General features: G+C 43.2%; 1 protein-coding gene across 1 annotated transcript in view; it reads left to right on the forward strand.

Annotated features, from left to right (window-relative positions):
* Positions 1-12,635, forward strand: part of LOC120305160 (complement C4-like) — a 92,391-nt gene that overhangs the window by 63,791 nt on the left and 15,965 nt on the right. Inside the window, exons 28-33 of the mRNA XM_039336584.1 lie at positions 769-940; positions 3,685-3,866; positions 4,967-5,125; positions 5,672-5,731; positions 8,713-8,806; positions 10,592-10,763. Coding sequence (XP_039192518.1) covers positions 769-940; positions 3,685-3,866; positions 4,967-5,125; positions 5,672-5,731; positions 8,713-8,806; positions 10,592-10,763 — 839 coding nt within the window. The remainder of the gene's footprint in view (positions 1-768; positions 941-3,684; positions 3,867-4,966; positions 5,126-5,671; positions 5,732-8,712; positions 8,807-10,591; positions 10,764-12,635) is intronic.

The raw sequence follows: 12,635 nt of genomic DNA on the forward strand, positions 1-12,635 counted from the left end.
GATGTACACCATTTCTCCAAATACAATGCATCAATCTTTTTCTGGTGAGAAATTTTTTTTTTTTTTTGCCAAAGAACAATGAACACTAGCATGCCCTGGCTTAACATTTCCAGCACTGCCATAACACAATCTGTGTTAGCGAATTGTGTCAGTTCCCTTTCACAAGTGCTCCACTGCCCCCACACTCTATTTTTCCCATTTCTGTGGAGGAATTCTCTTTCTCTACAGCAGTGTTTCGGAACCTCAGCAATATTAAGATGTGTGGACTTCAACTCCCAGAATTCCTCAGTGAGCATTCTGGATTCATCATCAAGTCCATGCTGCCTGGGGAACTCTGGGAGCTGAGGTCCACACATCTTAAAGTTGCTGAGGTTCAGAAAAACTGCTCCACAGATCAACAACAAGAAATACTGTACAGGTAGTCCTGGACTTATGGCCACAATTGAGCCCAACATTTACCTTGTTAAGCGAGACGTTTGTTAATTGACCTTTGTCCCATTTTACGACCTTTCTCGCCACAGTTGTAACTATGAACCAGTTGCCAAGCATCTGAACGTTGATCACGTGACCATGGGGATGCTGCAATGGTTGTAGTGTGTAAAATGGTCATAAATCAGTGCTATTGTAACTTTCAACGGTCACGAAACAAATCGTTGTAAGACGAGGACTATCTGTAATGTGTAATAATAAACCTGGGATAACCCAAAGGCCACAAGACATGAGTTGGAGGTCCGTAACCAGCTCCAATGTAATTTTCTTCTCTTCCAGAAAAATAGCTTGGCACTTGCAACGGAGTATCTTGCCAGATCCCTGGGTGATCAGTCTCAGGGGCCGTACCCTGTGGCCATCAGCAGCTACGCCCTCGCTCTCTCTTCGAAGGACAAATCCGCCATTGCACTGGCTGAGAGCCGCCTACTGGAGCTTTCCTCAGAAGATAAAAGTATTGTCACTCTTCCTTCTGAAATATCTGGGATTGTGTGTGTGTGTGTGTGTGTGTGTGTGTGTGCGCGCGCGCGCGCGCGCGCGCGTGCATTGTGGGAAGTTCTATATCAAAATACATTTTATTCTCTACACTCTTTCCATCTTCCCTTAAAACATTAACAGAATCCATAATGTTCTGAGAATCAGCGTCTCCACTAGATAATTGACAGTCAAGCTGAAATTAATTCAATCAAGTAAAAATAGCAAACGGAAAGAAAAAACTTTTACTTCCTCAAACCCTCAATCAGTTACCAGACCTAATCCACATATCAAAGGATAAGGTCTGCAAACACAAATAGAGTTAAATGTCTGTGGAGATTCTTAGTCATCCAGGTCAAGGTGCTTTTTTTCCCACGAGGCAACTGGACTTTCTTGCGTTTCTTTGAAGATGTTTCACTTCTCACCCAAGAAGCTTCTTCAACTCTGACTGGATGGTGGGGAATGGAAGGATTTTGTTACTAGCTGAACAGCTGCAGTGATTAATTTAACAACTGTGGCAAGAAAGGGTGTAAAATGGGGCAAAATTCACTTAACAAATGTCTCATTTAGCAATGGAAAATTTGGGCTCACTTGTGGTCAAATCAAAGATTATCTGTATTAGATACGTTCACCACCTTGAACTACAGTATTTGTAAAAATAATAATGTGTATAATACATATACACATACTGTACACATACACATACTCATACACATTAGGGGACTGGAAGCTAAAACATACAAAGAACAGTTGCTGAAACTGGTTATGTCTAGTTTAATGAAGAGAAGGACGAGGGGGGACATGATAGCAGTGTTCCAGTATCTCAGGGGCTGCCACAAAGAAGAGGGAGTCAAGCTGTTCTCCAAAGCACCTAAAGGCAGGACAAGAAGCAACGGATGGAAACTGACCAAAGAGAGAAGCAACCTGGAACTAAGGAGAAACTTCCTGAGCGTTAGAACAATCAACCAGTGGACAGTTGTGAATGCTCCAACACTGGAAGTTTTTAAGAAGAGATAGCTGTTTGCCTGAAATGGTATAGGTTTCCTGCCTGAGCAGAAGGTTGGACTAGAAGACCTCCAAGATCCCTTCCAACTCTGTTATTCTATTCTATTCTATTCTATTCTATTCTATTCTATTCTATTCTATTCTGTTGTGGTTGTTGTTGTTAATTGCGAAGTTGTGTCCGACCCATCGCGACCCCATGGACAACATGGACAACATGTTGTCCATGGACCCCATGGACAACAATTCTATTCTATTCTATTCTATTCTATTCTATTCTATTCTATTCTATTCTATTCTATTCTATAATAATAATAGTAATAATAATAATAAAGTTGGAAGGGACCTTGGAGTCATTTAGTCCAACCCCCTGCTCAGGCAGGAAACCTTATACCATTTCAAACAAATGGCTGTCCAGTCTCTTCTTAAAAACTTCCAGTGTTGGAGCACCCATACCTTCTGGAGGCAGGTTGTTCCACTGGTTAATTGTTCTAACTGTCAGAAGTTTCTCCTTAGTTCTAGGTTGCTTCTCTCCTTGATTAATTTCCATCCATTGCATCTTGTCCTGCCTTCAGGCACCTTGGAAAATAGCTTGACTCCCTCTTTGTGGCAGCCCCTGAAATATTGGAACACTGCTATCATGTCACCCCTAGTCCTTCTCTTTGTTAAACTAGACATACCCAATTCCAGCAACCGTTCTTATATATTTTAGCCTCCAGACCTAATTCTATTCTATTCTATTCTGTTCTGTTCTGTTCTATTCTATACACATGCATGTACCTATACCTATACACAGATCTAACCTCCCTCAATTCCTGCAGAAACTCTGAGGCAAATGAGATGCCCCACTATGACTGATTTTCTGCCCTCAGTCCCCTGCTGACCATTGACAATCACACCTACATATTTTTACCTGGACAATCTAACCTCAACATGGCCTTCTGGGTCTCTTGATCATGCCTTCATCCACTGTTTTAACTGAGTTAATGCCTCTTGCTGCGTTCACCCCGTCTTCTCTTTCTTTCCACTTTTCCCAGCAACAGGGACTTCTCAAGGGAGTTAAGTCTTTGCGTGACATGTCCAAAATAGGTTGCAGGTAGTAGTCCTCGACTTACAACAGTTCATTTAGTGATCCTTCAAAGTTACAACAGCACTGAAAAAAGTAACTTACGACCGTTTTTCACATGACCCCGTTGCAGCATCCCTTTGGTCATGCAATCAGAATTTGGACACTTGGCAACTGGTTCCCATTTATGACAGTTGCAATGTTCCGGGGGGGGGTGTCATGTGATCTCCTTTTGCGACCTTCTAACAAGGACAGTCAACGAGGAAGCCAGATTCACTGAACAGTTGCGATACTGACTTAACAGCTGCAACAATTCACTTAACAACTGTGGCAAGAAAGGTCATAAAGTGGGGCAAAACTCACTTAACAAATGTCTCATTTAGGTAACAGAAATTTTGGGCTCCATTGTGGTCGTAGGTCGAGGACTACCTGTAATTTGAGCCTGGTTACAGTATTTGTGTTTCAAGTGAGAACCTCTGGATGGATTTGTTCTGTGAACCACTGGATTGTTTAATACCTGTAAGAAATGAATGAATGAATCAATCAATCAATCAATCACTCAGTCACTCAATCAATCAATCAATCAATCAAAAATACCTATAAGCATCTCTTCTGCTTTGGCCTTAAATTCTTTTCTCTCGTTCTTGGCTTTCCAGACAGCACCATGATATATTGGTTAGCGGACCATCAGACAAGGGTGCCTTCAGCTATCTCAGTGGAGGCCACAAGCTATGCCCTTCTCTACTTCTTGAAGCAAAATGATTCTGCAAGAGCTAGCAAGATAGCTCACTGGCTGACTGAGCAGAGGAACTACGGAGGAGGATTCAGATCAACACAGGTACTGGCTGGTGTGACCCAACCCTTGCTCATCAGAAAAGGAGCAGTGAAAATGCAGCAACAGCCAAAAAAGCCAATGTAATCTTAGGCTGCATTAATAGAAAGATAGAAATAAAATCACACAAAGTTCTAGTACCACTCCATAAAGTTTAAGTAAGACCACACATGGAATAGTGTATCCAGTTCTGGTCATTACAATATAATAATAATCATGATGATCATGATCATGATCATGATGATACAGTATTTAATAATAATAAAGAGAATAGCTTGACTCCCTCTTCTTTGTGGCTGTAACCAGGCTCAAATTACGGGTCGTGATCGGCTTACGACCACAATTGAGCCCCAAATTTATGTTGCTAAATGAAACATTTGTGAAGCGAGCTCTTCCCCCCTTTTACGACCTTTCTGGTCACCGTTGTTAAGTGAATCATTGCCGTTATTAAGTTTAGCAACACGGTTGTTAAGTGAATCTGGCTTCCCCACTGATTTTGCTCTTCAGGAAGTCATAAAAGGGGATCACGTGACTCCAACGACACTGCAGCCGTCGTAAATATGAGTCGGTTGCCAAGCGTCCGAATTTTGATCACGTGACCCATGCGGATGCCGCAAACAGTCATAATTGTGAGGGAAAAGTCGCTTTTTTTCAGGGCCCTGGTAATTTCAAACTGTCCCTAAATGAATTGTTGTTAACTCGAGGACTACCTATACAGAGAAAATAGCGCACAAAAGAGACAGGGATGATTTAAAAGAGCGGTGGATTTTGGTGGGTCAGGGAATACATACAAATCTTCAGGAATTTGTAGAACAAATACAAAAAGGGAGATACAGTGAACACAGGCCTCACAAAATATGGTGACCTAGAGCAGGGGTCCCCAACCTTGGCAACCTTAAGACTTGTGGACTTCAACTCCCAGAATCCCTCAGCCAGCAAAGCTGGCTGAGGAATTCTGGGAGTTGAAATCCACAAGTCTTAAAGTTGCCATGGTTGAGGGAGGACCCCTGACCTAGAAAGTGAACGATAGGCAATTGTCTATTTTCTATGTGGGTTCTCCTAAAAGGTGCCAGAGTACTGATTTTTGTGGTGGCTTCTCTTCCCAGGACACAGTGGTGGCTTTGGAAGCCCTTTCCATCTACTGGATCAGCACCTTCACGGAAGAAGGGAATGAACTAACAGTATCTCTTTCTGTCCCTGGGAAACACTTGCCTATTCAGATTTCCTTCGGAAGATCCAATGATCCGATCCAGGAAGAGCTTCAGGTATTCATGTTGAGATGGCTGTTTACGTGATGGGGAGTGAAACGTGCAGATGGGTATAAACCAGTGGTTCTCAACCTTTCTAATGCCGCGACCCCATAATACAGTTCCCCATGTTGTGGTGACCCCAACCACTTATACATCACCGGTGCCAGGGGCGTGGCCAAAGAAAAGGGGGAAAAAATGGCGGACAGCCTTGTTTGGCGACCCCCTTGAAATGGTCGTTCGACCCCAAATGGGGTCCCGACCCACAGGTTGAGAACCACTGGTATAAACCCATCCAGTCAACTTTGACAAACCCCGATTTAAATAATACTGATACCAGCACTCAAAATGGCTGATGTTGCAATTTTTGTGTGTGTGTAAGAAAAGGGGGGACATGTTTTGCCATTAGGTTTCAAACTGTCTTTTGTATTTATGTGCTTGCAAGGAGATTTATACGTACAACATATGACTTTTGTCGAAGAGTTAGGCTACTCATTTTTTAATGACAACGCTATTTTTGTTGTTATTTTGCAACGTAATTCTGAGGTGTTTTTTCCCCTTCAGTTTTCTTTGGGAAAAGACATTGACGTGAAAGTGAAAGGAAAAGGGAAAGGAACTCTGACGGTAAGTAATTTCATACTACTATTATATACTGAATGATGGGTTGAATGATGACTACTACGGTTTTTACCATGATTACAGAGTGACATAATGGCTTTTTTCTCTTAGCCTCATAGCGGGGCTGAAAAATAGGTAGTTCATTCATTTAATGACCATTTGAAGTTACAGTGGCACTGAAAAAAAGTGACTTATGATCGGTCCTCACACTTACGACTGGTCACACGATCAAAATTCCAGCACAGCAAATGCTACCACATGTATTTATGACGGTTGCAATGTCCCAGAGTCATGTGATTGACATTTGCGAATTTCCCGGCTAGCGTCCAACAAGGAGAGAATGTGGGAATCCGGATTTGTTATCAGCTGTGTAATTCACTGACGAATTGCAGGGATTTCCTTAACAAGAAAGGTCGTAAATGACCCACTCAGTAACCGCCTCGCTTAGCAATGGAAATTTTGGTCCCAATTGCTTTTGTAAGTCGAGGACCATCTGTAGCGATGAGACAGGCACTGTGTTTGGTCAAAGCACAACAGGGGAGCTTGGTGATGCTAACAATTACTTGTGGAGTCACAGGTGATTTAGTTTTTTTTCTGAAATCCACCAGCCTTCTGTCCCTTTTAAAAAAATGGGAAGAAGCATTCTGTGTGTAACCATCGTCCATTTGCTAAACCTTAGTCCCAAGATAGTTCAGGGCAAAGAAAGTTTCTGTTTTAGAAATGAGTTGTTTATAGCTTGTACTTAATAAAGAGGATGTGAGTCAATGAATGGCATGCAACATGGTTTGTTTTGAGCTAACACACCTGGCTTAGCTGAATCCTCAGTCAAATTCCCTTTACTGGGAAGATACTTTCTTCCCACAGTGGAAATAGAAAGTCTGTGTTCAAAACAAGAGGCTCAGACAGTTGGGGATTTGAATAAATTAATAATAATAATAATGATAATGATAATAGTAGTAATAATAATAATAATAATAATAATAATAATAATAATAATAATAATATGAGGATGTTGGAAGGGACCTTGGAGGTCATCTAGTCCAACCCCCTGCTCAGGCAGGAAACCCTATACCATTACAGACAAATCGCTGTCAAGTCTCTTCTTAAAAACTTCCAGCGTTGGAGCATTCACAGCTTCTGGTGGCAGGTTGTTCCACTGGTTAATTGTTCTAACTGTAGAAAAATTAAATGGTCTTCCCAAAGGTACTTTTTCAAAAGACAACTGGACTTTGTTTTTCCTTGAAGACATTTTGCTTCTCAACCAAAGAAGCTTCTTCAAGTCTAACTGAACAGTGGAGGATGGAAGGATTTATATTCCTTGCAATCGTCTGGTCGTTAGCGCTCTTTCTGAGAGTTGCTGAGGCCACTTGAAGGTTCATCTCTGCCCCCATGAGGGACATAAATCCTTCTATCCTCCACCGTTCAGTCAGAACTGAAGAAGCTTCTTTGGTTGAGAAGAGAATCCGTCTTCAAGAGGAAACAAAGTCTAGTTGCCTTTTGAAAGAGCACCTTTGGGACAGCCATGACCTGGATGACTGAGAATCTCCACACACAATTAAATGGTTTACAATTACGGCTGGCTCTTTTTGATTGGCCGAAACTGAGTCCAGGGCAAGGCAGAAAGAGAGATAGTTAAGGAGTAAGACTCCAACTGCTACGAATGATACTTCAGCTTCTAAGTCTCCTTTAACTTAGATTCTACCAAATAATTTTTTCCTCAGAGTAATGTGAAAGTCTGTGCCTGTGGCATTTCTGCTGGATGTGCATCTTATGAGGACGGACAGGCTCTTAATAGGCGGAAATTAGAGATTAGAAATGTATAGTTGTATATAGGTATATTATATGTAATTAATGTACAATATGCACTGAGATGGAAGTCAAAGATGATTTACCATGTTCAATGTTTTTAATCCTTTTTTTCTTTGAACTTAATAAAAATTTAAAAATTAAAAAAAAAATAGGCGGGAATCAGTAGTTGGGGCAAGAGCAAAAGGGATGTTTCCATCGCTTGATGGGATTGATGTTTTGTTCCCCTGCATTTTGGATGCCTCTCCAGTCTTACACCAGTCAAAGTTACAAATGGTGCCACCAGGGCTAGGCTTTGAAGGAGATGTCCACAGCTTCTGCTCAGCAAGGATCTTAAACATCAGGAAGCTGGTGGGCCACAGCTGGAAACATCGATGCATGACCAGCTAAGGAGGCAGTGGGATCAGTACAGTATATGTGGGCCTCTTTTGAAATAACTAAAACCATAGGTAGTTTCTCCGTCCTTCTAGCACAGATATGTCAAACACAAGGCCCAGGGGCCGGATGCGGCCTGTGAAGTGGTTTCATGTGGTCCATGAAGCCATTCTGGAAACAGTGAGGGAACGGCCCCCACTGCCTTAGCCCTGGCCCAGGCCAGCCGGGAGCCAATGTACAATTTTGTGGTGGCCATCTATGCTGAAACGCATTCAGTCTTAGCTCCACAAGGCCATCTAGAAACAGCGAGGAACCAGCCCCTGCCGTGTCGGCCCCGCCCCCTGGGTGCATGCTGGGGAGGTGTCACCCTTCGTGAGGAATGAAGAAATGGACCATGCCTTGGCGCTTGCCCCGGTCTCACCCCCTTCTGCCAGAGACCCTCAGATCTGTCCCACTCCTGCCCAGGCCCTCCCCGGGCACCCTTGATGCGAACGATGTAGAGCTGGCCATGCCCACCCAGTAGGCCACACCCACTCCATCCATGCCCCACCCAGTAGGCCGCACCCACCCTGGCCACAGCCCCCCAGCCCCCCTGAGGGCAACCGCAATGCTGATGCGGCCCTCAATAAAAATGAGTTTGACACCCCTGTTCTAGCACAGTTCTTCTCAACTCGGCTGGGGAATTCTGGGAGTTGAAATCCACCCATCTTAAAGTTGCCCAGGTTGAAAAAAACATTGTTCTGGCACTACTTAACAGCATCACTCAGGAGAGGGAAAGCTTATCTTCTCTTCTTTATCCTCTGTAGGTTCTCAAGCAGTTTCATGTTTTGGCTGTCCAGAACACCACCTGTCAAACTCTTGGGCTAGAAGTGACCGTGAGCGGCTCTGTTCGCCGAAATTGTACGTCAGGGATTGGGGACTGTGGGCTTTTTTGATAATTGATTGGTGGGGGTTTTTAAGAAGAGATTGGACAGCCATTTGTCTGGAATGGTATAGGGCAGTGGTTCTCAACCTGTGGGTCGGGACCCCATTTGGGGGTCTCCAAACAACGCAGTCTGCCATTTTTTTTTCCCTTTTCCTTAACTGTGCTACTCCCTTTTATTCTATTGACTTTTGAAAGCCAATATAGAATAGACCAGGGGTAGGCAACCCAAAACACTCAAAGAGCCACTTGGACCCGTTTCCCACCAAAAACAAAACACTGGGAGCCGCAAAACCCTTTTGATATCTAAAATGAAGATAACACTGCATATATCCTTTTTTATCTTTATTATAGGTGTGTGTATGTGTGTGTGTGTATGTGTATGTGTGTGTATATATACACACACACACACACACACACACACACACACACACATATACACATTAAAAATAAAAGTAAAAATATGACTCTTGGGAATATCCATACTATTAAAACAATAATCACCAAGAGAATGCTTTAAGAGAATAAAATTACATACACACAAAGGTAAAAAAAAGGATATATGCAGTGTTATCTTCATTTTAGATGTCAAAAGGGTCTCTCTCTCTCCCTCCCTCTCTATCTGCCCTTGATCTGCCACTCCTCTTCCCCCACTCTTTCTCTCTCCCTCTCTCTCTCTTTCTCCCCCCCCTCCTATCTGCTGCTCACCTGGCAAGCTTCAAGCTGTTGTCCAACAACCTCCAGGGTAGGCAACCTGTCTCTTTTATGACTCATGGACTTCAACTCCCAGAATTCCTGAGTCAGCCTAGCTGGGCTAGCTAGCTCTCTCCTGCCCTTCCTGCTTCCTGCTTCCTTCAGAGACGCAGCAAAGGGAGGAGCTCCGCCCAGTAAGCTTTTCAGCTGCTCAGAGAACACTGTGAGTGCACTCTCTTTTACACACACACACACACACACACACACACAAACACACAGAGAGAGAGAGAAAGAGAGAGAAGCAGGGAAGTGCAATTGCCTCTCTCTGCAAAGGCAGAGGAGGCTGGGAGCCACAGGGAAAGGCTCAAAGAGCCGCATGCGGCTCCGGAGCCGCAGGTTGCCGACCTGTGGAATAGACTTTCTTGAATAGAGTCTAATTCTATTGGCTTTCAAAAGCCAATAGGAATTGTCCAGGCTGTCTCTGCCCTGCTGAGCCCGCCAAAAGTCCCATTCTGCAAACCGTGCTGCACCAGTTGAGTAGTCCTCGACTTACGACCGGTTGAGTAGTCCTCGACTTATGACTGGTTGGGGGTCGCGGCATTAAAAAGGTTGAGAACCACTGGTATAGGGTCTCCTGCTTGTGCTGGGGGTTGGAGGAGAGAACCTACAAAGTCCCTTAAACCTCCAGGGATGGAGCAACCACAACTTCTGAAGGCAAGCTGTTCTAATAATTAATTGTTCTAACTGTCAGGAAGTTTCTCCTTAGTTCTAGGTTGCTTCTCTCCCTGATTAGTTTCCATCCACTGCTTCTTGTCCTGCCTTCAGGGGCTTTGGAAAATAGGTTGACCCCCTCTTTTCTATGGCAGCCCTTTAGATATCGGAACACTGCTATCATGTTCCCCCCCCCCTCGTCCTTCTCTTCATTAAACTAGACGGATCCAGTTCCTGCAGCTGTTCTTTATATTTGGTGTGCCCCTGCGAAAGCCAATATGTTCCATACTTCCCGATGCCAATGGTCTGTGCTCGGTGTAAAAGCCTTGTTAACATTTGCCTCTGTTTTCTTACCACAGCTGAAGTGGATGATTACTATTATGAAGATGAAGATGATCTTCTGCCCACATCACAACCCGCTAACCAGCCATTGTCACGGATTGAATTATTTGACGCCCGGCAGCGCCGAAAGAGGGAGACCAAAAGCACCGAAGAGTCAAAACATGATGTCACCTACGAGGTCTGCTTCTGGTAAGTTGTTGTTGTTGTTAGAATTGTTAAGAGTGGGCTTGCAATAAGCGATGGGCTATTTGACAGGTTTATTTTAATAATAATAATAATAATAATAATAATAATAATAATAATAATAATAATAATAATAATAATAGTAAAGTTGGAAGGTACCTTGGAGGTCATCTAGTCCAACCCCCTGCTCAGGCAGGAAACTCTATACCACTTTGGACAAATGGATGTCCAGTCTCTTCTTAAAAACTTCCAGTGTTGGAGCATTCACAGCTTCTGGAATCCGGCTTCCCCACTGACTTTGCTTCTCAGAAGGTTAATAATAATAATAATGATAATGTTGGAAGGGACCCTGGAGGTCATCTAGTCCAACCCCCTGCTCAGGCAGGAAACCCTATACCATTTCAGACAAATGGCTGTCCAGTCTCTTCTTAAAAACTTCCAGTCTTGGAGCATTCACCACTTCTGGAGGCAGGTTGTTCCACTGGCTGATTGTTCTAACTGTCAGGAAGTTTCTCCTTAGTTCTAGGTTGCTTCTCTCCTTGATTACTTTCTATCCGTTGCTTCTTATCCTGCCTTCCGGTGCTTTGAAAAATGTTTGATTTTTATTTATTTGCTTGTTTATTATTTATTCTGAGAGGTTTATTTATTTACTTGTTTCTTTCCCACTTTTGTTATTTTTTTACAAATAGAGGTGGTCCTTGACTTACAACAGTTCATTTAGCGACCATTGAAAATGACAACATCCCTGAAAAAAATAATGACTGTTTTTCACGCTTACAACCATTGTAGCGTCCCCGTGACCATGTGATCAAAAATTCAGATACTGGCCCCTGACTCATATTTATGACGTTTATGACATGCAGTATCATATCATAATGATACTGGGGGGGGGGAAATCACGTGATCCTCTTTTGCGACCTTCTGACAAGCAAAGTCAATGGGGGAAGTCAGATTCACTTTGCAACCAAGTGATTAACTTAACAACAGCAGCGATTCACTTAATATCCTGTAGCAAGAAAGCTCGTAACATGGGGCAAAACTCCCTTAACAAATGTCTCACTTAGCGACAGAAATGTTGGGCTCAATTTTGGTTGTAAGTCAAGGACTACCTGTATTTGTAATATCTGGGCCTCCTAGACGGCTGTGTAAATGTTTTAAGTAAATACATTTAAATAAAATAGAAATTTTAACTAGAAAGTAAGGCCCTACATTTAGGCAAGAAAAACCAAATGCACAGGTACAGTATGGGTGGTACCCGGTTCAGTAGTAGCAACTGTGAGATGGATCTTGGAGTCCTAGTGGACAATCACTTAAATGCAAGCCAGCCGTGTGCTGCAGCTGCCAAAAAAACCAACGCAAGGAGAGAAGCAACCTAGAACTAAGGAGAAACTTCCTGACAGTTAGAACAATTAATCAGTGGAACAACCTGCCTCCAGAAGCGGTGAAAGCTCCAACACTGGAAGTTTTCAAGAAGAGATTGGGACAATCATTTGTCTGAAATGGTATAGGGCAGGGGTCTCCAAACTTGGCAACTTTAAGACTTATGGACTTCAACTCCCAGATAATTCTGGGAGTTGAAATCCATAAGTCTTAAAAGTTGCCAAGTTTGAAGACCACTATGGTATAGGGCAGTGATGACGACCTTTTAGAGACTGAGTGCCCAAACTGCAACTCAAAACCCACTTATACATCGTCGAGTGCCGGGTGGGTGTGGCCCATTGGCTAGGCATGGCCCATTGGGTGGGCGTGGCTGCGGTAGTAACAGCAGACTGGGTGGGATTAAAAAGTTCAATTAATCAATTCCAACTTTGCAAGATCTTTTTTTTTTCCCACGAGAAGTTGAAATTGACTGATTAAACCTTTTTTTTTTTTTTTGCA

This window comes from Crotalus tigris, unplaced genomic scaffold (assembly GCF_016545835.1).
Source record: "Crotalus tigris isolate CLP2741 ecotype Arizona unplaced genomic scaffold, ASM1654583v1 scf7180000017666.379230911805:20528666, whole genome shotgun sequence".
NCBI lineage: Eukaryota > Metazoa > Chordata > Lepidosauria > Squamata > Viperidae > Crotalus > Crotalus tigris.